The 26,162-nt window shown below is 36.2% G+C and overlaps 1 protein-coding gene across 1 annotated transcript in view; it reads right to left on the reverse strand.

The window, feature by feature from the left end:
• Positions 1 to 26,162, reverse strand: part of dlgap1a (discs, large (Drosophila) homolog-associated protein 1a) — a 102,178-nt gene that overhangs the window by 12,721 nt on the left and 63,295 nt on the right. The window contains 10 exon segments of the mRNA XM_062069690.1: positions 2,047 to 2,138; positions 12,089 to 12,221; positions 12,300 to 12,593; positions 16,085 to 16,130; positions 20,044 to 20,126; positions 20,243 to 20,261; positions 20,263 to 20,390; positions 20,991 to 21,116; positions 22,118 to 22,215; positions 22,218 to 22,241. Of these exon segments, the coding sequence (XP_061925674.1) occupies positions 2,047 to 2,138; positions 12,089 to 12,221; positions 12,300 to 12,593; positions 16,085 to 16,130; positions 20,044 to 20,126; positions 20,243 to 20,261; positions 20,263 to 20,390; positions 20,991 to 21,116; positions 22,118 to 22,215; positions 22,218 to 22,241 (1,043 nt within the window).

Consider the following 26,162-nt stretch of genomic DNA (forward strand, 5'->3'; position numbering starts at 1 on the left):
TGTTATTGTTAGCATTTTAGCATACTTCTGTTAGCATGTTATTGTTAGAATTTTAGCATACTTCTGTTAGCATTTAATTGTTAACATTTTAGCATGCTGCTGTTAGCATGTCATTGTTAGCATTTTAGCATACTAGCATGCTAGATTTTTTAGCTATCTTAACAGCATCATAAAGCATGCTATTGTTAGCATACTACTATTAGCAAGTTAGCTTATTTTGTTAATTTAAGAGGTATATATCTCAGTGTCATATATTTTGGTACCTCACTAATGCTAACTGTAAGCATGTTATTGTTAGCATGTTAGCATAGAATAGACATGATGCTAGCTTTTAATAGCTAATTTAGCAGGTATACATCTCAGTGTCATATATTTTGGTACTTCACTAATGCTAATTGTTAGCATGTCATTGTTAGCATACTACTGTTAGCATGCTAGATTTGTTAGCTATCTTAACAGCATCAGAAAGCATGCTATTGTTAGCATACTACTATTAGCAAGTTAGCTTATTTAGCTAATTTAGGAGGTATATATCTCAGTGTAATATATTTTGGTACCTCACTAATGCTAACTGTAAGCATGTTTTTGTTAGCATGTTGGCATAGAATATCCAACATGCTACCATTTTTAGCTAATTTAGTAGGTATACACCTCACTGTCATATATTATGGTACTTCACTAATGCTAACTGTAAGCATGCTATTGTTAGCATTTTAGCATATTGCTGTTAGCTTGCTAGAATTTTTAGCTAATTTAGGAGTTAAATAGCTTCAGAAAGCATGCTATTGTTAGCATACTACTATTAGCAAGCTAGCTTATTTAGCTAATTTAGTAGGTATACATCTCAGCGTCATATATTTTGGTACTTCACTAATGCTAACTGTAAGCATGTTATTGTTAGCATTTTAGCATATTGCTGTTAGCATGCTATCTTTTTTCAGCTATCTTAACAGGCTATTGTTAGCATACTTCTATTAGCAAATTAGCTTATTTAGCTAATTTAGAAGGTATACATCTTAGTGTTGTATATTTCAGTACCTCACTAATGCTAACTGTAAGCATGTTGTTGTTAGCATTTTAGCATATTGCTGTTAGCATGATAGCTTTTTTAGCTATCTTAACAGCGTCAGAAAGCATGCCATTGTTAGCATACTACTATTAGCAAGTTAGCTTATTGAGCTAATTTAGTAGGTATACACCTCAGCGTCATATATTTTGGTACTTCACTGATGCTAACTGTAAGCATGTTATTGTTAGCATAGAATAGCCAACATGCTAACTTTTTTATCTAATTTAGTAGGTATACACCTCACTGTCATATATTATGGTACTTCACTAATGCTAACTGTAAGCATGTTATTGTTAGCATTATAGCATATTGCTGTTAGCATGCTAGAATTTTTAGCTAATTTAGGAGGTATATATCTCAGTGTCATATATTTTGGTACTTCAGTAATGCTAACTGTGAGCATATTATTGTTAGCATTTTAGCATATTACTGTTAGCATGCTAGCTTTTTTAGCTATCTTAACAGTGTCAGAAAGCATGCTATTGTTAGCATACTACTATTAGCAAGCTAGCTTATTTAGCTAATTTAGCAGGTATACATCTCAGCGTCATATATTTTGGTACCTCACTAATGCTAACTGTTAAGCATGTTATTGTTAGCATTTTAGCATATTTCTGTTAGCATGCTAGATTTTTTAGCTACTTTAGTAGGTATACACCTCAGTGTCATATATTTTGGTACCTCACTAATGCTAACTGTAAGCACGTTTTTGTTAGCATTTTAGCATATTGCTGTTAGCATACTAGCTTTTTTTTAACTAATTCAGGAAGAATAAACTTTAGTGTCATTTATTTTGGTATTTCGCTAATGCTAACTGTAGGCATGTAATTGTTAGCATAGTAGCGTTAGCATGCTAGCTTTTTTTTTTTTTTTTTTGGATAATTTTTCTCATTTTTTTCAAAACATTTTTTACGTGATGCTATCTGGCTAGCATGCTATCGGTTAGCTTTTCAAGCAGACAAGAATATGTGTCTCACCAAGTTCTCCTCACACAACTCCCGGAACTGCTGGAACTTCTTGGACATCAGCAGCTGAGCACTTCCCACCGCACTCCGCATCTTGCCGACAACTACGAGCACGGACACACACAAAACTCTTATTGTGGTACTTCCTGTTCCTCTTCCTCTTCCTCTTCCCCCCTTTGTGCTTGCTTCCTGCAGGCAGCTTTGTTTCTAGTGGATGTGGGCGGAGCAACACTTAGCATGTTTCATGTGTTTCACAGCCATATAACTTAGTACTTGACACATGCTAGCTGTTAGCATGCTAGTGTGCTACCATTACAATGCTAACTTTTTTTGGCCGAACACCTGAGCGTCACGTAACTTGAGTTTTGACAAATGATAGCTGTTAGCATGCTCATGTTAGCATGCTAGTATGCTACCATTACAATGCTAAAGTTTTTGGGCCAATTTTGCAGCCGTACACCTAAACATTTCATATAGCTTGGGTTTTGACAAATGCTAACTGTTAGCATGCCAATGTTAGCATGCTAGTCTGCTAAAATTAGCATGCTAATTTTTCTTGGCTACCATTAGCACGCTAACTTTTTTAGCCAATGTTGCAGTCCAGCACTTAAGATTCACATAACTTGGGTTTTGACCAAAGCTAACTGTTACTACGCTAATGTTAGCGTGCACATTTTTACTAGCTAATTTTGCAGCCGAATACCTCAGCGTCATGTAATTTGGTAATTGACACATACTTACTGTTAGGATGCTAACTTTTTAGATATTTTTACTGCCAAACCCCTAAAATTTATGTAACTTTTATACACATGCTAGCTGTAAGTATGCTAGTATGCTACCAGTAGCACGCTAACTTTTTTTCGGGACAGTTTTGCAACAGTACACCTAAACATTTTACATAACTTGGGTTTTGACAAATGCTAACTGTTAGTATGCCAATGTTAGCATGCTAGTCTGCTAAAATTAGCATGCTAATTTTTCTTGGCTAATTTTGCAGTCGAACACCTCAGAGCCATATCATTTGGTACATGCTAACTCTTTCAGATCATTTTACTGCCAACATTTTAAAAATTCATATAACTTAGTACTTGACACATGCAATAGCTGTTAGCCTGCTAGTATGCTACCATTACAATGCTAACTTTTTTGGCCAATTTTGCGGCCGTACACCTAAACATTTCATATAGCTTGGGTTTTGACAAATGTTAACTGTTAGTATGCCAATGTTAGCATGCTAGTCTGCTAAAATTAGCATGCTAATTTTTCTTGGCTACCATTAGCACGCTAACTTTTGTAGCCAATGTTGCAGTCCAGCACCTAAGATTCACATAACTTGGGTTTTGACAAATGCTATCTGCTACTACGCTAATGTTAGCATGCACATTTTTAATAGCTAATTTTGCAGCCGAATACCTCAGAGTCATGTAATTTGGTAATTGACACATAGTTACTGTTAGCATGCTAACTTTTTAGATATTTTTACAGCCAAACCCCTAAAAGTTATGTAACTTTTATACTTGACACATGCTAGCTGTAAGTATGCTAGTATGCTACCAGTAGCACGCTAAATTTTTTTCGGGACAGTTTTGCAACCGTACACCTAAACATTTTACATAACTTGGGTTTTGACAAATGCTAACTGTTAGTATGCCAATGTTAGCATGGTAGTATGCTAAAATAATCATGCTAATTTTTCTTGGCTAATTTTGCAGTCGAACACCTCAGAGCCATATCATTTGGTACATGCTAACTCTTTCAGATCATTTTACTGCCAACATTTTAAAAATTCATATAACTTAGTACTTGACACATGCAATAGCTGTTAGCATGCTAGTATGCTACAATTACAATGCTAACTTTTTTGGGCCAATTTTGCAGCCGTACACCTAAACATTTCATATAGCTTGGGTTTTGACAAATGCTAACTGTTAGCATGCCATTGTTAGCATGCTAGTCTGCTAAAATTAGCATGCTAATTTTTCTTGGCTACCATTAGCACGCTAACTTTTTTAGCCAATGTTGCAGTCCAGCACCTAAGACTCACATAACTTGGGTTTTGACAAATGCTAACTGTTACTATGCTAATGTTAGTATGCACATTTTTAATAGCTAATTTTGCAGCCGAATACCTCAGAGTCATGTAATTTGGTAATTGACACACACTTACAGTCAGCATGCTAACTTTTTAGATATTTTTACAGCCAAACCCCTAAAAGTTATGTAACTTTTATACACATGCTAGCTGTAAGTATGCTAGTATGCTACCAGTAGCACACTAACTTTTTTTGGGGACAATTTTGCAACCGTACACCTAAACATTTCACATAACTTTGGTTTTGACAAATGCTAACTGTTAGTATGCCAATGTTAGCATGGTAGTATGCTAAAATTATCATGCTAATTTTTCTTGGCTAATTTTGCAGTCGAACGCCTCAGAGCCATATCATTTCAATCAATCAATGTTTATTTATATAGCCCTAAATCATTTGGTACATGCTAACTCTTTCAGATCATTTTACTGCCAACATTTTAAAAATTCATATAACTTAGTACTTGACACATGCAATAGCTGTTAGCATGCTAGTATGCTACCATTACAATGCTAACTTTTTTGGCCAATTTTGCAGCCGTACACCTAAACATTTCATATAGCTTGGGTTTTGACAAATGCTAACTGTTAGTATGCCAATGTTAGCATGCTAGTCTGCTAAAATTAGCATGCTAATTTTTCTTGGCTACCATTAGCACGCTAACTTTTGTAGCCAATATTGCAGTCTAGCACCTAAGACTCACATAACTTGGGTTTTGACAAATGCTAACTGTTACTATGCTAATGTTAGCATGCACATTTTTAATAGCTAATTTTGCAGCCGAATACCTCAGCGTCATGTAATTTGGTAATCGACACATACCTACTGTTAGCATGCTAACTTTTTTGATATTTTTACAGCCAAACCCCTAAAAGTTATGTAACTTTTATACACATGCCAGCTGTAAGTATGCTAGTATGCTACCAGTAGCACGCTAAATTTTTTTCGGGACAATTTTGCAACCGTACACCTAAACATTTTACATAACTTGGGTTTTGACAAATGCTAACTGTTAGTATGCCAATGTTAGCATGGTAGTATGCTAAAATTATCATGCTAATTTTTCTTGGCTAATTTTGCAGTCAAACACCTCAGAGCCATATCATTTGGTACATGCTAACTCTTTCAGATCATTTTAGTGCCAACATTTTAAAAATTCATATAACTTAGTACTTGACTTATGCAATAGCTGATAGCATGCTAGTATGCTACCATTACAATGCTAACTTTTTTGGCCAATTTTGCAGCCGTACACCTAAACATTTCATATAGCTTGGGTTTTGACAAATGCTAACTGTTAGTATGCCAATGTTAGCATGCTAGTCTGCTAAAATTTGCATGCTAATTTTTCTTGGCTACAATTAGCGCGCTAACTTTTTTAGCCAATATTGCAGTCTAGCACCTAAGACTCACATAACTTGGGTTTTGACAAATGCTAACTGTTACTATGCTAATGTTAGCGTGCACATTTTTAATAGCTAATTTTGCAGCCGAATACCTCAGAGTCATGTAATTTGGTAATTGACACATACTTACTTTTAGCATGCTAACTTTTTTGATATTTTTACAGCCAAACCCCTAAAAGTTATGTAACTTTTATACTTGACACATGCTAGCTGTAAGTATGCTAGTATGCTACCAGTAGCACGCTAACTTTTTTTGGGGACAATTTTGCAACCGTACACCTAAACATTTCACATAACTTGGGTTTTGACAAATGCTAACTGTTAGTATGCCAATGTTAGCATGGTAGTATGCTAAAATTATCATGCAAATTTTTCTTGGCTAATTTTGCAGTCGAACACCTCAGAGCCATATCATTTGGTACATGCTAACTCTTTCAGATCATTTTACTGCCAACATTTTAAAAATTCATATAAATTAGTACTTGACACATGCAATAGCTGTTAGCATGCTAGTATGCTACCAGTAGCACGCTAAATTTTTTTCGGGACAATTTTGCAACTGTACACCTAAACATTTCACATAGCTTGGGTTTTGACAAATGCTAACTGTTAGCATGCCAATGTTAGCATGCTAGTCTGCTAAAATTTGCATGCTAATTTTTCTTGGCTACCATTAGCACGCTAACTTTTTTAGCCAATGTTGCAGCCCAGCACCTAAGACTCACATAACTTGGGTTTTGACAAATGCTAACTGTTACTATGCTAATGTTAGCGTGCACATTTTTAATAGCTAATTTTGCAGCCGAATACCTCAAAGTCATGTAATTTGGTAATTGACACATACTTACTGTTAGCATGCTAACTTTTTTGATATTTTTACAGCCAAACCCCTAAAAGTTATGTAACTTTTATACACATGCTAGCTGTAAGTATGCTAGTATGCTACCAGTAGCACGCTAACTTTTTTTCGGGACAGTTTTGCAACCGTACACCTAAACATTTTACATAACTTGGGTTTTGACAAATGCTAACTGTTAGTGTGCCAATGTTAGCATGGTAGTATGCTAAAATTATCATGCTAATTTTTCTTGGATAATTTTGCAGTCGAACGCCTCAGAGCCATATCATTTGGTACATGCTAACTCTTTCAGATCATTTTACAGCCAACATTTAAAAAATTCATATAACTTAGTACTTGACACATGCAATAGCTGTTAGCATGCTAGTATGCTACCATTACAATGCTAACATTTTTGGCCAATTTTGCAGCCGTACACCTAAACATTTCATATAGCTAGGGTTTTGACAAATGCTAACTGTTAGCATGCCAATGTTAGCATGCTAGCCTGCTAAAATTAGCATGCAAATTTTTCTTGGCTGCCATTAGCATGCTAACTTTTTAGCCAATGTTGCAGTCCAGCACCTAAGATTCACATAACTTGGGTTTTGACAAATGCTAACTGTTACTATGCTAATGTTAGTATGCACATTTTTAATAGCTAATTTTGCAGCCGAATACCTCAGCGTCATGTAATTTGGTAATTGACACATACTTACTTTTAGCATGCTAACTTTTTTGATATTTTTACTGCCAAACCCCTAAAAGTTATGTAATTTTTATACACATGCTAGCTGTAAGTATGCTAGTATGCTACCAGTAGCACGCTAACTTTTTTTTGGGACAATTATGCAACCGTACACCTAAACATTTCACATAACTTGGGTTTTGACACATGCTAACTGTTAGTATGCCAATGTTAGCATGGTAGTATGCTAAAAAGATCATGCTAATTTTTCTTGGCTAATTTTGCAGTCAAACACCTCAGAGCCATATCATTTGGTGCATGACACATGCTAACTCTTTTAGATCATTTTACTGCCAACATTTTTTAAATTCCTATAACTTAGTACTTGACACAAGCTAGCTGTTAGCATGCTAGTATGCTACCATTACAATGCTAACTTTTTTGGCCAATTTTGTAGACAAACACCTGAGCGTCACGTAACTTGTGTTTTCCCAAATGATAGCTGTTAGCATTCTCATGTTAGCGTGCTAGTATGCTAACATAAGCATGCAATTTTTTTTTAGCTAATTTTGCAGCTGAACACCTAGAGTCATATAACTTAGTGCTTGACACATGCTAGCTGTTAGCATACTAGTACGCCAGCATTACAATGCTAACTTTTTTGGCCAATTTTGCAGCCGAACACCCGAGAGTATGTTAGCATGCTCATGTTAGCATGTTAGTATGCTAACATGAGCGGGTTATTTTTTCTTTAGTTATTTTGCAGCCAAACACCTAGAGTCATTTAATTTGGTATTTGACACATGCTACCTGTTAGCATGTTAACTTTTTTTGGATAGTTTTACAGCCAAACACCTTACAGTTATATACATTTGTATTTGACACATGCTAGCTGTAAGTATGCTACCATTAGCACGCTAACTTGGTACATGATACATGCTAACTCTTTCAGATAATTTTACTGCCAACATTTTTTAAATTCATATAACTTAGTACTTGACACATGCAATAGCTGTTAGCATGCTAGTATGCTACAATTACAATGCTAACTTTTTTGGCCAATTTTGCAGCCGTACACCTAAAAATGTCACATAACTTGGGTTTTGACAAATGCTAACTTTGAGTATGCCAATGTTAGCATGGTAGCATGCTAAAATTAGCATGCTAATTTTTCTTAACTGATTTTGCAGTCAAACACCTCCGAGCCATACAATTTGGTACTTGATACATGCTAACTTTTTTTTTGCAAATTTTGCAGCCGTACACCTAAAAATTTCACATAACTTGGGTTTTGACAAATGCTAACTGTTAGTATGCCTATGTTAGCATGGTGGCATGCTAAAATTAGCATGCTAATTTTTCTTAACTAATTTTGCAGTCAAACACCTCCGAGCCATACAATTTGGTACTTGATACATGCTAACGTTTTTTTGCCAATTTTGCAGCCGTACACCTAAAAATTTCAAATAACTTGGGTTTTGACAAATGCTAACTTTTAGGATGCCAATTCTAGCATGCTAAAATTAGCATGCTAATTTTTCTTAACTGATTTTGCAGTCAAACATCTCCGAGCCATACAATTTGGTACTTGATACATGCTAACTTTTTTTTGTGCAAATTTTGCAGCCGTACACCTAAAAATTTCACATAACTTGGGTTTTGACAAATGCTAAATGTTAGTATGCCAATGTTAGCATGGTAGCATGCTAAAATTAGCATGCTAATTTTTCTTAACTGATTTTGCAGTCAAACACCTCCGAGCCATATCATTTGGTACCTGATACATGCTAACGTATTTTTGGAAAATTTTGCAGCCGTACACCTAAAAATGTCACATAACTTAGGTTTTGACAAATGCTAACTTTTAGTATGCCAATTCTAGCATGCTAAAATTAGCATGCTAATTTTTCTTAACTAATTTTGCAGTCAAACATCTCCGAGCCATACAATTTGGTACTTGATACATGCTAACTTTTTTTTTGCAAATTTTGCAGCCGTACACCTAAAAATTTCACATAACTTGGGTTTTGACAAATGCTAACTGTTAGTATGCCAATGTTAGTATGGTGGCATGCTAAAATTAGCATGCTAAATTTTCTTAACTGATTTTGGAGTCAAACACCTCTGAGCCATACAATTTGGTACTTGATACATGCTAACTTTTTTTTTGCAAATTTTGCAGCCGTACACCTAAAAATTTCACATAACTTGGGTTTTGACAAATGGTAACTGTTAGTATGCCAATGTTAGCATGGTAGCATGCTAAAATTAGCATGCTAATTTTTCTTAACTGATTTTGCAGTCAAACACCTCCGAGCCATATCATTTGGTACTTGATACATGCTAACGTATTTTTGCCAATTTTGCAGCCGTACACCTAAAAATGTCACATAACTTGGGTTTTGACAAATGCTAACTGTTAGTATGCCTATTTTAGCATGGTGGCATGCTAAAATTAGCATGGTAAATTTTCTTAACTGATTTTGGAGTCAAACACCTCTAAGCCATACAATTTGGTACTTGATACATGCTAATGTTTTTTTTTGACAATTTTGCAGCCGTACACCTAAAAATTTCACATAACTTGGGTTTTGACAAATGCTAACTGTTAGTATGCCTATGTTAGCATGGTGGCATGCTAAAATTAGCATGCTAATTTTTCTTAACGGATTTTGCAGTCAAACACCTCCGAGCCATACAATTTGGTACTTGATACATGCTAACGTATTTTTGCCAATTTTGCAGCCGTACACCTAAAAATGTCACATAACTTGGGTTTTGACAAATGCTAACTTTTAGTATGCCAATTCTAGCATGCTAAAATTAGCATGCTAATTTTTCTTAACGGATTTTGCAGTCAAACATCTCCGAGCCATATAATTTGGTACTTGATACATGCTAACTTTTTTTTTTGCACATTTTGCAGCCGTACACCTAAAAATGTCACATAACTTGGGTTTTGACAAATGCTAACTTTGAGTATGGCAATGTTAGCATGGTAGCATGCTAAAATTAGCATGCTAATTTTTCTTAACTGATTTTGCAGTCAAACACCTCCGAGCCATACAATTTGGTATTTGATACATGCTAACTTTTTTTTTGCAAATTTTGCAGCCGTACACCTAAAAATTTTACATAACTTGGGTTTTGACAAATGCTAACTTTTAGTATGCCAATTCTAGCATGCCAAAAATTAGCATGCTAATTTTTCTTAACTGATTTTGCAGTCAAACATCTCCGAGCCATACAATTTGGTACTTGATACATGCTAACTTTTTTTTTTGCAAATTTTGCAGCCGTACACCTAAAAATGTCACATAACTTGGGTTTTGACAAATGCTAAATGTTAGTATGCCAATGTTAGCATGGTAGCATGCTAAAATTAGCATGCTAATTTTTCTTAACTGATTTTGCAGTCAAACACCTCCGAGCCATATCATTTGGTACTTGATACATGCTAACGTATGTTTGCCAATTTTGCAGCCGTACACCTAAAAATTTCACATAACTTGGGTTTTGACAAATGCTAACTGTTAGTATGCCTATGTTAGCATGGTAGCATGCTAAAATTAGCATGCTAATTTTTCTTAACTAATTTTGCAGTCAAACACCTCCGAGCCTTATCATTTGGTACTTGATACATGCTAACGTATTTTTGCAAATTTTGCAGCCGTACACCTAAAAATTTCACATAACTTGGGTTTTGACAAATGCTAACTGTTAGTATGCCTATGTTAGCATGGTGGCATGCTAAAATTAGCATGCTAAATTTTCTTAACTGATTTTGCAGTCAAACACCTCTGAGCCATACAATTTGGTACTTGATACATGCTAACGTTTTTTTTGCCAATTATGCAGCCGTACACCTAAAAATTTCACATAACTTGGGTTTTGACAAATGCTAACTTTGAGTATGCCAATGTTAGCATGGTAGCATGCTAAAATTAGCATGCTAATTTTTCTTAACTGATTTTGCAGTCAAACACTTCCGAGCCATATAATTTGGTACTTGATACATGCTAACGTATTTTTGCCAATTTTGCAGCCGTACACCTAAAAATGTCACATAACTTGGGTTTTGACAAATGCTAACTTTTAGTATGCCAATTCTAGCATGCTAAAATTAGCATGCTAATTTTTCTTAACTAATTTTGCAGTCAAACATCTCCAAGCCATACAATTTGGTACTTGATACATGCTAACTTTTTTTTTGCAAATTTTGCAGCCGTACACCTAAAAATTTCACATAACTTGGGTTTTGACAAATGCTAACTTTTAGTATGCCTATGTTAGCATGGTGGCATGCTAAAATTAGCATGCTAATTTTTCTTAACGGATTTTGCAGTCAAACACCTCCGAGCCATACAATTTGGTACTTGATACATGCTAACGTATTTTTGCCAATTTTGCAGCCGTACACCTAAAAATGTCACATAACTTGGGTTTTGACAAATGCTAACTTTTAGTATGCCAATTCTAGCATGCTAAAATTAGCATGCTAATTTTTCTTAACTAATTTTGCAGTCAAACATCTCCGAGCCATATAATTTGGTACTTGATACATGCTAACTTTTTTTTTTTGCACATTTTGCAGCCGTACACCTAAAAATGTCACATAACTTGGGTTTTGACAAATGCTAGCTTTTAGTGTGCCAATTCTAGCATGCTAAAATTAGCATGCTAATTTTCTTAACTAATTTTGCAGTCAAACACCTCCGAGCCATACAATTTGGTACTTGATACATGCTAACGTTTTTTTTGCCAATTTTGCAGCCGTACACCTAAAAATGTCACATAACTTGGGTTTTGACAAATGCTAACTTTTAGTATGCCAATGTTAGCATGGTAGCATGCTAAAATTAGCATGCTAATTTTTCTTAACTGATTTTGCAGTCAAACATCTCCGAGCCATATCATTTGGTACTTGATACATGCTAATTGTTAGCACGCTAACATAAGCATGCTAACTCTTTTAGATCATTTGACTGCCAAACACATGCTAGCTGTTAGCATGCTGACTAAAGTGTCGCACCGTCGTCTGGAAGCTCTTGTTGTTGTTGGTCGGCGTCCATCTGTCGACACCACCCCTCCATGCGCTCCGTCTCCGCCTGTAGCAGCTTCAGGAACCAGCGGCCGTCGCGCTGACACGCCGATCTCTGCACCGCCTGCCAGCACACCTTTCCTTACTTCCGTGAACCACGACTAAAACCGCTCATGACTTTCAGAAGCGGGAGCCCGCCTACCTCTAGGATGGCCGAGTTGTTGAAGCCGACTTCCAGCGGGTCCTCGCCGGCGCCGTCGATCCAGGGGTCGGGCGGAGGCAGGATGGACGGGTCGAAGCCCACGTCCTCGTAGTCGTCGGAGGCACAGGCGTGGTAATGGTTCCCTGAGCCTTGGATGCTGACCGTGGAGGAGGAGGCGCAGGCTGCGGCCTCGCGGGAGTACTGGCGAGAAAGTGCACCGGACGACAGGACCTCCACGTCGGTGTCGGGAGAGTCCAGAGGAGTCTCCGGCAGGTCTGGTGTGTCCAAGTCGGCCTGAATGAAGAAGTGCATACCTTTATATGTGTGCAGTCCGCCTCCTCTGCTCAGTACACACAATATTTGGGAAATACTTAATACTTGGTAAATACTTTATATTTGGTAAATACTTAAAATTTGGTAAATACTTTATATGTTGTAAATACTAAGTATTTTGTAAATACTTAATATTTGGTAAATACTTAATACTTGGTAAATACTTAATATTTTGTAAATACTTTATATTTGTGTAATACTTAAAATTTGGTAAATACTTTATATGTTGTAGATACTTTATATTTGTTAAATACTTACTATTTGTTAAATACTTAATATTTTGTAAAACACTTAATATTTGGTAAATACTTTATATTTGGTAAATACTTTATATTTTGTAAAAATTAAATATTTTGTAAATACTTAATATTTGGTAAATACTTTATATTTTGTAAATACTTAATATTTGGTAAATACTTAATATTTGGTAAATACTTTATATTTTGTAAATACTTAATATTTCATAAAAACGTCATATTTGGTAAATACTTAAAATGTGGAAATACTTCATATTTTGAAAATACTTCATATTTTGTAAATACTTTATATTTGGTAAATACTTAATATTTGGTAAATACTTTATATTTGGTAATTACTTATTATTTGGTAAATACTTTATATTTGGTAAATACTTACTATTTTGTAAATACTTAATATTTGGTAATTACTTAAAATTTGGAAATACCCAATATTTGGTCAAAACATAACATTATGGTAAATACCTAATATTTGGTAAATACTTAATATTTGGTAAATACTTTATATTTTGTAAATACTTTATGTTCGGTAAATACTTAAAATTTGGTAAATACTTTATATGTTGTAAATAGTAAATATATTGTAAATACTTAATATTTGGCAAATACTTAATACTTGGTAAATACTTAATATTTTGTAAATACTTTATATTTGTGTAATAATTAAAATTTGGTAAATACTTTATATGTTGTAGATACTTTATATTTGTTAAATACTTACTATTTGGTAAATACTTAATATTTTGTAAAACACTTAATATTTGGTAAATACTTTATATTTGGTAAATACTTTATATTTTGTAAAAATGTAATATTTTGTAAATACTTAATATTTGGTAAATACTTTATATTTTGTAAATACTTAATATTTGGTAAATACTTAATATTTGGTAAATACTTTATATTTTGTAAATACTTAATATTTCGTAAAAACGTAATATTTGGTAAATACTTAAAATGTGGAAATACTTCATATTTTGAAAATACTTCATATTTTGTAAATACTTTATATTTGGTAAATACTTAATATTTGGTAAATACTTTATATTTGGTAATTACTTATTATTTGGTAAATACTTGCTATTTTGTAAATACTTAATATTTGGTAATTACTTAAAATTTGGAAATACCCAATATTTGGTCAAAACATAACATTTGGTAAATACTTTATATATGGTAAATACCTAATATTTGGTAAATACTTAATATTTGGTAAATACTTTATATTTTGTAAATACTTTATATTTGGTAAATACTTAAAATTTGGTAAATACTTTATATGTTGTAAATGCTAAATATTTTGTAAATACTTAATATTTGGTAAATATTTAATACTTGGTAAATACTTAATATTTTGTAAATACTTTATATTTGTGTAATACTTAAAATTTGGTAAATACTTTATATGTTGTAGATACTTTATATTTGTTAAATACTTACTATTTGGTAAATACTTAATATTTTGTAAAAAAAACTGAAAATTTGGTAAATACTTTATATTTGGTAAATACTTTATATTTTGTAAAAATGTAATATTTTGTAAATACTTAATATTTGGTAAATACTTTATATTTTGTAGATACTTAATATTTGGTAAATACTTAATATTTGGTAAATACTTTATATTTTGTAAAAACTTAATATTTCGTAAAAACGTACTATTTGGTAAATACTTAAAATGTGGAAATACTTAATATTTTGAAAATACTTTATATTTGGTAAATACTTACTATTTTGTAAATACTTTATATTTGGTAATTACTTAAAATTTGGAAATACCCAATATTTGGTCAAAACATAACATTTGGTAAATACTTTGTATATGGTAAATACCTAATATTTGGTAAATACTTAATATTTGGTAAATACTTAACATTTTGTAAATACTTAATATTTGGTAAATACTTTATATTTTGTAAATACTTAATATTTGGTAAATACTTAATATTTGGTAAATACTTAATATTTGGTAAATACTTTATATTTGGTAATTACTTATTATTTGGTAAATACTTTATATTTGGCAAATACTTACTATTTTGTAAATACTTTATATTTGGTAATTACTTAAAATTTGGAAATACCCAATATTTGGTCAAAACATAACATTTGGTAAATACTTTGTATATGGTAAATACCTAATATTTGGTAAATACTTAATATTTGGTAAATACTTAACATTTTGTAAATACTTAATATTTGGTAAATATTTTATATTTGGTAAATACTTTTTATTTTGTAAATACTTAATATTTGGTAATTACTTAAAATTTGGAAATACCCAATATTTGGTCAAAACATAACATTTGGTAAATACTTTATATATGGTAAATACCTAATATTTGTTAAATACTTAATAGTTGGTAAATACCTAATATTTGGTAAATACTTAATATTTGGTAAGTACTTTATATTTTGTAAATACTTAATATTTGGTAAATATTTTGTATTTGGTAAATACTTACTATTTGGTAAATACCTAATAGTTGGTAAATACCTAATATTTGGTAAATACTTAATATTTTGTAAATACTTAATATTTGGTAAATACTTCATATTTCATAAATACTTCATATTTCGTAAAACCTTAATTTTTGGTAAATACTTTATATGTTGTAAATACTTAATATTTGGTAAATACTTAAAATTTGGAAATACTTCATATTTTGTAAATACTTAATATTTGGTAAATACTTAATATTTGGTAAATACCTAATATTTGGTAAAAACGTAACATTTGGTAAATACTTTATATTTGGTAAATACCTAATGTTTGGTAAATACTTACAATTTTTACATATTTTATATTTTGAAAATACTTCATATTTGGTAAATACTTAAAATGTGGAAATATTTAATATTTTGAAAACACTTCATATTTTGTAAATACTTAATATTTGGTAATTACTTATTATTTGGTAAATACTTTATATTTTGTGAATACTTAATATTTGGTAATTACTTAATATTTGGTAAATACTTTATATTTGGTAAACACTTAATATTTGGTAAATACTTTATATTTTGTAAATACTTAATATTTGGTAAATCATTTATATTTGGTAAATACTTAATATATGGTAAATGTTTAATATATTGTAAATACTTCCTATTTGTTAAATACTTCATATTTGGTAAATACTTCATATTTGGTAAGTACTTCATATTTGGTAAGTACTTTGTCCGGAGACTTACTTGTACAGCCGTAGTCACACTGTTGGAGCGCTGGAAGCGACGGTACCTGCACGCAGGAAGCAACACCTTTGTAAACATTTGTTTACCTGCACGCAAGAAGCAACACCTTTGTAAACATTTGTTTACTTTTGCACCCAAGTAAACAAGTCCAAGGCTTGACTAAGTAAAGACCTGAAACTGTATTAAAGTACAAAACACAAATTATTGTTGAACTGTGTGAGAATAATGAACAATAGCAATGAACACGCCATCAAACCAAACTATAGCGCCACATAGCTCGGAGCAGCCTGTGTTGATGTGGCGGCCATCTTGCTCAGGGCAACAGTTCCGTGAAATGACATTTTTTCATAAACTTTACAATTGATTGTTAACCACAAAATAAATGCAAAAACTATTATTTCCGATGAAAGAAGATTCAACTTCTTATCCTTAAACTGACTTAACCTAAATTAGCATGCCCACTTTTGAATGCTAATGTTTAAGCTAGCATTTTGGCTGATTAAAACCTAAATATCAAGGCTTTTCAACTCGGCGCCATCTTATGCGTACTCTTCCTATGTTAGCATGCTAACATTTTATGCTAGCATTGGTGCAAATTTGATAAGTTTTAACCTAAACAAGTACGCTAATTTTATACATTTTAAAACATTTGTATCTATGTCCTCATCTTAAGGTTAACATGCTAATGTTTTATGCTAGCATTTTATATTATTAAATGAATTTAAACCTACAAAATCATGGCTTTTTGATACTTGCCGCTATCTTACAGGTATGCTAACTTACCCTGTATTAACAAGCCAAAATTAGCATGCTAACGTTGTATACTAGCATTTTTGGACATTTATTATTCAAACCTAAATATCATGGCTTTTGATACTTGGCACCATTTTAGAAGTATGCTATTTTTTTCCTGTCAACATGCTAATGTTAGCATGTTAACATTTAAGCTAGCATTTTAGCTCCTTTGATAAATTTTAACCTGAAAATCAATGCTTTTGATACTTGCCGCCGTCTTGGGAGTACGCAAAATTTCCCCATGTCCTCATGCTAAGGTTAGCATGCTAACGTTTCATGAGAGCATTTAATCTAATTGTATTTGTTTAAACCTAAATCTCATAATTTTTTATTCTAATTATGCTAACTTATCGTATATTAGCATGTGTCAAACTAGTATTTTTGCTAGTTTTATTTGTTCAAACCTAAATATCATGGCTTTAGATACTTAGCGCCATCTTAGAAGTACGCTAACTTTTCCTATGTTGCAATATGCTAATACTTTATGTTAGCGTTAGCTTATTTGATCAAATTAAAGCTAAAAATTAATGCTTTTGATACTTGGCGCCATCTTAGAAGTATGCACATGTCATCATGCTAACAGTACCATACTAACTTTTTATTGCAGCATTTTATCTTTAGACTTAAAAATCTTAGATTTTGATACTTGGCGCCATCTTGTAAGTACGCTAACTGTTCCCTTGTTAGCATGCTAGCGTTAACATGTTATTATGCTGACATAAACACGCTATTCGGTTATTTTTTACTACTTTTGCTTCAGGTTTTACATTCACTCATTTGTAGATCAAAACCAGTTCTCAGAACTAAGCCGGGTGGCGTGAGAACCCCCCTCTCCCCTCCCCCCAATGCTGCAGGACTGCTCTGGTAGCACTGATTGGGACCAGCTTGCACACAAAGACTTGGAGGAACATACTGGCTCTGTGTTGGATTCCATTAAGTTGTGCTCGGAAAATATTAAGTCACTAAAAACTAAGTTTTTTCCCCACCACTGTGAGAGCACTAAAAGAGGGCACCCTCCATCCATCCGTCTTCTTCCACTTATCCGAAGTCTGGTCCCAAGGGCAGCAGGCCTAAGTAGAGAAGTCCAGACTTCCCTCTCACCAGCCATTTGGTCCAGCTCCTCTCGGGGGATCCCGGGGCATTCCCAGGCCAGCCGGGAGACGTAGTCCCCCAAACGTGTCCTGGGTCTTGCCTGTGACCTTCTACCAGTTGGACGTGCCCAAACACCTTCCCAGGGAGGCCTTCGGGGGGCATCCTGACCAGGTTCCCCAACCACTTCACCTGGCTCCTTTCTATGTGGAGGAGCAGGAAGGGCGTCCGGTACTGGCTGACTATGAATCCAGATGCCTGCTGCCCAGAGAAGATGCTAAACTCCCTGATGTGCTCAACCAATTCTTCGCCTGCTTTGACACTCCGAGGGAGAGACTTGCCCCACAAACAAACCCACCTACAACACCAGAGGAGGGCCACCTTCCATAAAGTCACCCACGCAAAGAGGCAGAACAACTGAACAACTTGCAGGGGTTTTCACTAGCATCTTCAACCTCTGCTTGCAATCTTCAACCGTCCCACGTGTCTAAAGTCGTCCACCATTGACCCGGTGCCTCAAAAGTCATCAGCGAAAGAACTAAACGACTATCGCCCTGCCGCAATGGGATGCTTTGAGAGGCTGGTGCTTACGCACATCAAGTCATGGACTGTCATCAGACTAAACTGTTCCACAAAGGATGTGGTTGACACCACCCTCTCCACAGCCCTGACCCACCTAGATAAACCCAACACCTCGTGTGGATGTTCTTTGTTGACTTTAGTCTCGCATTTAACACGGCCATCTCTCAGAACTGGTGAACAAACTGGACATTCTAGGCCTGGGCTCCCACTGTGTTCCTGGATTATGGACTTTCTCACAGGAAGACCACAGCAAGTGAGAATAGGACACCACACCTCTGTCGTTACCCAGAACATGGTGCACCCAAGGGCATCTTCACACGTCTTACTCATGACTGAACACCCGTCTATAGCTCCAACCACATCATAAAGTTTTCTCCATTTATGGGCCTCATCACAGACAACTACAGTTCACCAGGTGGAATACCTGGCTGATTGGTGCGAGAATAATAACTTGATCCTCAACACCACAAAAACCAAGAAATAATCATAGCTTTTTCAAAAAACAAAGGGTGCAGACCGCCTCCCACTCCACATCCACGGAGAAGCCGTGGAAATTAGGAGAGCCTGAAATTCCTTCCCAACCAAATGGCGGCTGCTAACACCTCAAACCTGGTCAAAGCCCAAAAGAGACTGTTCTTCTCGGAAGCTGAAGCAGGCCCAACTTCCCCAGACGCTGATGCTCAGTTGATATGGAGCTCTTTTGAGAGCATCCTCAGCAACTGCACCGTTGTGTGGTTTTGCCAGCTGCACAGTGCCGAGACGCATACAGAGAGAGTTACGCTCTCAGAGTTGGTGACAAACATGGCCCCCTGGAGTCACGTGAGTAGAGTTTGACCATCATTTGAGAGAATGTCTGGACATATACTCTCTCTGATTGGTCAAAAGCTCCTCCCGTGACTCCAGGGCGCCATGTTCGGAGCCAACTCTGAAAACCGACTTGTCCATACACGGCTCTGGCGCAGTGGCTGAGAGGACGGCCCTGCACAGATTTGCACAGAATTGGGCTGGAGCTCCCTCGCCCCGGACCCACTTTGCACCAGAAGACTGAGGAAGGAAGGCCAAGAAAATCTCCCTAAACTCCACAGCCACTGGTAACCCACTCTTTGAACCACTACAACCCAAGAAGTGATCAGAACCATCAGGTCCACCACTAACAGGCTGAGGAACAGCTTCTATGGACTGGACTCTCACATTATAACGAGATCCACTCGACATCCATTGCACCGGTTTCCCAGGGAGGGGGTGCCCACATCTGCGGTCCCCTCCGAGGTTTCTCCTTGTGCCCATTGGGGTGAGTTTTTTCTTGCCCTGATGTGAGATCTGAGCCGAGGATGTTGTTGTGGCTTGGCCAGCCCTATGAGGACACTTGTGATTAAGGGCTATATAAATAAAATTTGATTGATTGATTCTATCTTAGGGCTGTGGCCTCTAGCTCTGAGACAGAGACTCTCTTTTAGTTCTTTTAGTCCTACTTAACTAGCTCAACTACGTACCCTCTGTCGTTCTCTACTTGGACGCCCACAGAAGTGAACTTGGATGGGTCCTCTGGGTCCTGAATCTCCTCTGGTCCATCTACCTGCAAGATGGACCACGTCTGTAGTATAGAATGATTGTTTGTGAAAATATCACCTAAATATATATGTATGGTCCAAAATAAGCTTTAGGAAAAGAGCTAGCGTGCTAGTAGCCTACCTGAATCCCTATTTGAGAGACATTTCCCCTTCCTGAGTGCTTCTTTCCTGTAATCTTCAACCATCCGACCCCGGCTCAGGACTGAAGGCACGTGGGTGCTGCTGGTCATGGTGCTGTGACTCACGTGCTGACTCGCTGGTCCGTGGATCTGCAGAAGAGATGTTGAAGACAAGCGGCACACTTATCAAACTGTTGGATCCACGTGGCAGCAGATTCACGTATCATCAGGAAAATCGCTGGAGGTGTCCATCATTAGAGGCCGCATGTAGAAGTCTCGAGAACCCATGTTTTAAGGGAACAGGGAGTCGGCCATCTTGGTTTCCGTCAGCCATTTTTAGGCGGAAAAACAGGGGTCGTACTTTAGCGAACCTCGTCCCTAGGGACTTTGACCGAATGAGCCGTGGTTAAAGCGACAGAAGGGCGAAGGAATCGTGCCTACACCCCCAAGATGTGGCGTGGCATGATTCGAGGAACTGCCACAGAGCTTTCAACACTTGTAACCCTGCCCCACGAATTCAGATCTTGACAAGACTTGGTTCGAATGACGAAGATGACACCTCGCATTGCCGGATGGTTCCGTACCTATCCACACCTTTTCGTGGTTGGGCAAAAACTGCTCTGTCATAGCTCGCCTTTGAAAGATCAGCTCTCCTTCCGGGCTTTAAGGTCGGGAACTGACCCAGACTTCACGCCAATTCATGAAGGATTGCCATTTTTATGGCGTTGTTATTATCATCGGTCAACTCACCTGGGCGTTGGCCGCCTCGATGGCCGCCGTCAGTGCCTTCATGCTGTCGATGCTTTCGGTGGAGTTGCTGAGCCCTGACTGGATGGTCATGTCCCCCCTCGGTCCTTCCTCCTCCATGTATGCGTCCTGGAGTCCGGAAAAAGGAATTAAAGGACAAAAGCATACCTAACCATCCATCCATCCATCCAGCTTCCTCTGCTTATCCAAATAAATCCCTAGGGAGGCGTTCGGGTGGCATCCTGACCAGATGCCCGAACCACCTCATCTGGCTCCTCTCCTTGTGGAGGAGCAGTGGCTTTACTTTGAGCTCCCCCCGGACGACAGAGCTTCTCACCCTATCTCTAAGGGAGAGCCCCGCCACCCGGCGGAGGAAACTACTTTGGGCCGCTTGTACCCGTGATCTTGTCCTTTCGGTCATAACCCAAAGCTCATGACCATAGGTGAGGATGGGAACGTAGATCGACCGGTAAATTGAGAGCTTTTGCCTTCCGGCTCAGCTCCTTCTTCACCACAACGGATCGATACAGCGTCCGCATTACTGAAGATGCCGCACCGATCCGCCTGTCAATCTCACGATCCACTTTTCCCCCCATTCGTGAACAAGACTCGGAGGTACTTGAACTCCTCCACTTGGGGCAAGATCTCCTCCCCAACCCGGAGATGGCACTCCACCCTTTTCCGGGCGAGAACCATAGACTCGGACTTGGAGGTGCTGATTCCATCCCAAGTCGCTTCACACTCGCTGCGAACCGATCCAGTGAGAGCTGAAGATCTTGGCCAGATGAAGCCATCAGGACCACAGCATCTGCAAAAAGCAGAGACCTAATCCTGCAGCCACCGAACAAGATCTCCTCAACGCCCTGACTGTTCATAGAAATTTTGTCCATAAAAGTTATGAACAGAATCGGTGACAAAGGGCAGCCTTGGCGGAGTCCGACCCTCACTGGAAACGAGTCCGACTTACTGCCGGCAATGCGGACCAAGCTCTGACACTGATCATCCAGCATACCTAACCGTTTTACCGTGATGCAGTGCCGCTGATAAATGATGTTGTTCCATCCAGTCCCTGGTGTAGGGTAACTGTTTGAGGGTGAGGATATGGTATGACATACCGACCTCGGTCTTACCTGCGCAGACTCTGTGCTGCTCTGTGCTGTGATGGAGATGTACGGCTTGGAGGACGTGGAGCAGGTGGAGGTCCTCGGTGGGACGGGCGGGGGAGTTTCTTGTACGTGGTGATACAGGATGAAACTACGACCAAAAAGTAGTTTTTGGAGAGTTATTAGATGATATGTAGTCCGTATTCACAATAGTTGCATTAGCTCGCTCGGGTGATGAGAGAATTGATGTGTGTTTTTAAAGTAGATGTGCTATCTAATCATTCATGAAATGTAGTCAATTATAGCAAAGTCCGTTTGCTGCTAGTCTGACATGGTGATTTACTAGCTCGAGCCACGTTAGCCAGCTTGTATGAAAAGCTATTTTAAACAAAATACAACATTCTAATGCACATTTTGAAGAGCAAAGTGTGAGTATCAGCCCTAGGGTCGGCCTGGAACGTCTCTCCCACTACTCTGGGATCACTTTTGACGTCTGCAGTCCACACGCCAAGATGGAGGGTCTCTACTCCGGGGACGCAACAAACTAGTCACAAGTGCGACTCTCAGCAGAATATTTTTAGACCGGGTCAAGGCTGTTTTGTCAGCAGATTGTTCCCCGCCAGTGTTTGCAGAGTGGCACGAAAACACATGTGAAGACACGCTACTGCCGTCTCCAATTTGTCACGTTTCATGTGTCAGGTAAAAAGGCAATTGGGGCCAGTGACTCACCTGCTAGTGTGCGTGTTACTGAAGCGTGTGTACTGGATTGTTAAACATAGATCTTACGGTCAGAAGACATAACCGAGCAGGCATTGTTTTTATAACAAAAGTGGGACCCTTTTGTCTGTTTTCAGCAATGCGATGTAAATAAAACCATTGCAGATTGATGGTAAATAAACAAACTGTCAGCATGTGAAGAAACATCATCAGTCTTACTGTACAATCTACACACCTCGTTTTACTTATGTCTCATGTCATATGTCTCATTTATTATGTCATGTCTTATGTCTCCTGTCATATGTCTATGTCTCATGTCATATGTCTAATTTATCATGTCTTGTTTCATGTCATATGTCTTATGTCTCATGTCTCATGTCTCATGTCATATGTCATATGTCTTATATCTCCTTTCATATGTCTTATGTCTCATGTTCTTGTCTCATTTATCATGTCTTATGTTTCATGTCATATGTCTTATGTCTCATGTCTCATGTCATATGTCTTATGTCTCCTTTCATATGTCTTATGTCTCATGTCTTGTCTCATTATCATGTCTTATGTTTCATGTCATAAGTCTTATGTCTTATGTCTCATGTCTCATGTCTCATGTCTCATGTTATATGTCTATGTCATATGTCAAATGTCTTATGTCTCCTGTCATATGTCTCATTCACTATGTCATGTCTTATGTCTCCTGTCATATGTCTTATGTCTCCTGTCATATGTCTTATGTCTCATGTCATATGTCTAATTTATCATGTCTCATGTCTCATGTCATATGTCATATGTCTATGTCTCTTTCATATGTCTTATGTCTCATGTCTTGTCTCATTTATCATGTCTTATGTTTCATGTCATATGTCTTATGTCTTATGTCTCATGTCTCATGTTATATGTCATATGTCTTACGTCTCCGGTCATATGTCTCATTTAATATGTCATGTCTTATGTCTCCTGTCATATGTCTTATTTGTCTCATGTCATATGTCTAATTTATCATGTCTCATATCTCATGTCATATGTCGTATGTCATATGTCTTATGTCTCCTTTCATATGTCTTATGTCTCATGTCTTGTCTCATTTATCATGTCTTATGTTTCATGTCATATGTCTTGTGTCTTATGTCTCATGTTATATGTCATATGTCATATGTCTTATGTCTCATGTCTTGTCTCATTTATCATGTCTTATGTTTCATGTCATATGTCTTGTGTCTTATGTCCTCATGTCTCATGTTATATGTCATATGTCTATGTCTCCTGTCATATGTCTCATTTATTATGTCATGTCTTATGTCTCCTGTCATATGTCTTATGTCTCATGTCATATGTCTAATTATCATGTCTCATATCTCATGTCACATGCCGTATGTCATATGTCTTATGTCTCCTTTCATATGTCTTATGTCTCATGTCTTGTCTCATTTATCATGTCTTATGTTTCATGTCATATGTCTTTTGTCTCATGTCTCATGTCTCATGTTATATGTCATATGTCTTATGTCTCCTGTCCATATGTCTCATTATTATGGTCATGTCTTATGTCTCCTGTCATGTCTTATGTCTCATGTCATATGTCTTATGTCTCCTGTCATATGTCTCATTTATTATGTCATGTCTTATGTCTCCTGTCATATGTCTTATGTCTCATGTCCATATGTCTAATTTATCATGTCTCATGTCTCATGTCATATTGTCGTATGTCATATGTCTTATGTCTCCTGTCATATGTCTCATTTATCATGTCTTATGTTGCATGTCATATTTCTTATGTCTCATATCATATGACCATTTATCATGGCTTATGTTTCATGTCATATTTCTTATGTTTCATGTCATATGTCTCATATGTCTTATGTCTCCTTTCATATGTCTTATGTCTCATGTCATGTCTCATTTATCATGTCTTATGTTTCATGTCATATGTCTTATGTCTCATGTCATGTCTCATTTGTCATGTCTTATGTTTCATGTCATATGTCTTATGTCTTATGTCTCATGGTCTCATGTTATATGTCATATGTCTTATGTCTCCTGTCATATGTCTCATTCATCATGTCTTATGTTGCATGTCATATTTCTTATGTCTCATGTCATATGAATCATTTATAATGTCTTATGTTTCATGTCATATTTCTTATGTCTCATGTCATATGTCTCATTTATCATGTCTTATGTTTCATGTGATATGTCTCGTGCCATATGTCTCATTTATAATGTCTTATGTTGCATGTCATATTTCTTATGTCTCTGTCATATGTCTCATTAATCATGTCTTATGTTTCATGTCATATTTCTTATGTCTCAGGTCATATGTCTCATTTATCATGTCTTATGTTTCATGTCATATGTCTTATATCTCATGTCATATGTTTATGTCTCCTGTCATATGTCATATGTCTCATTTATCATGTCTTATGTTTCATGTCATATTTCTTATGTCTCATGTCATATGACTCATTTATCATGTCTTATGTTTCATGTCATATTTCTTATGTCTCATGTCATATGTCTCATATGTCTTATGTCTTGTCTTATGTCTCATGTCATGTCTCATTTATCATGTCTTATGTTTCATGTCATATGTCTTATGTCTCATGTCCCATGTCTCATGTTATATGTCATATGTCTTATGTCTCCTGTCATATGTCTCATTCATCATGTCTTATGTTGCATGTCATATTTCTTATGTCTCATGTCATATGACTCATTTATTATGTCTTATTTTTTAATGTCATATTTCTTATGTCTCAAGTCATATGTCTCATTTATCATGTCTTATGTTTCATGTCATATGTCTCGTGCCATATGTCTCATTTATACTGTCTTATGTTGCATGTCATATTTCTTATGTCTCTGTCATATGTCTCATTTATCATGTCTTATGTTTCATGTCATATTTCTTATGTCTCAGGTCATACGTCTCATATATCATGTCTTATGTTTCATGTCATATGTCTTATATCTCATGTCATATGTTTATGTCTCCTGTCATATGTTGTATGTCTCTGTCATATGTCTCATTTATCATGTCTTATGTTTCATGTCATATTTCTTATGTCTCATGTCATATGTCTCATTTATCATGTCTTATGTTTCATGTCATATGTATCATGCCTTATGTGTCATGTCATATGTCTTATGTCTCATGTCATATGTCTAATTTATCATGTCTCATGTCTCATGTCATATGTCATATGTCATATGTCTTATGTCTCCTTTCATGTCTTATGTCTCATGTCATGTCTCATTTATCATGTCTTATGTTTCATGTCATATGTCTTATGTCTTATGTCTTATGTCTCATGTCTCATGTCTCATGTTGTATGTCATATGTCTCCTGTCATATGTC

The sequence above is a fragment of the Entelurus aequoreus genome, linkage group LG14 (genome assembly GCF_033978785.1).
Source record: "Entelurus aequoreus isolate RoL-2023_Sb linkage group LG14, RoL_Eaeq_v1.1, whole genome shotgun sequence".
NCBI classification, from domain to species: domain Eukaryota; kingdom Metazoa; phylum Chordata; class Actinopteri; order Syngnathiformes; family Syngnathidae; genus Entelurus; species Entelurus aequoreus.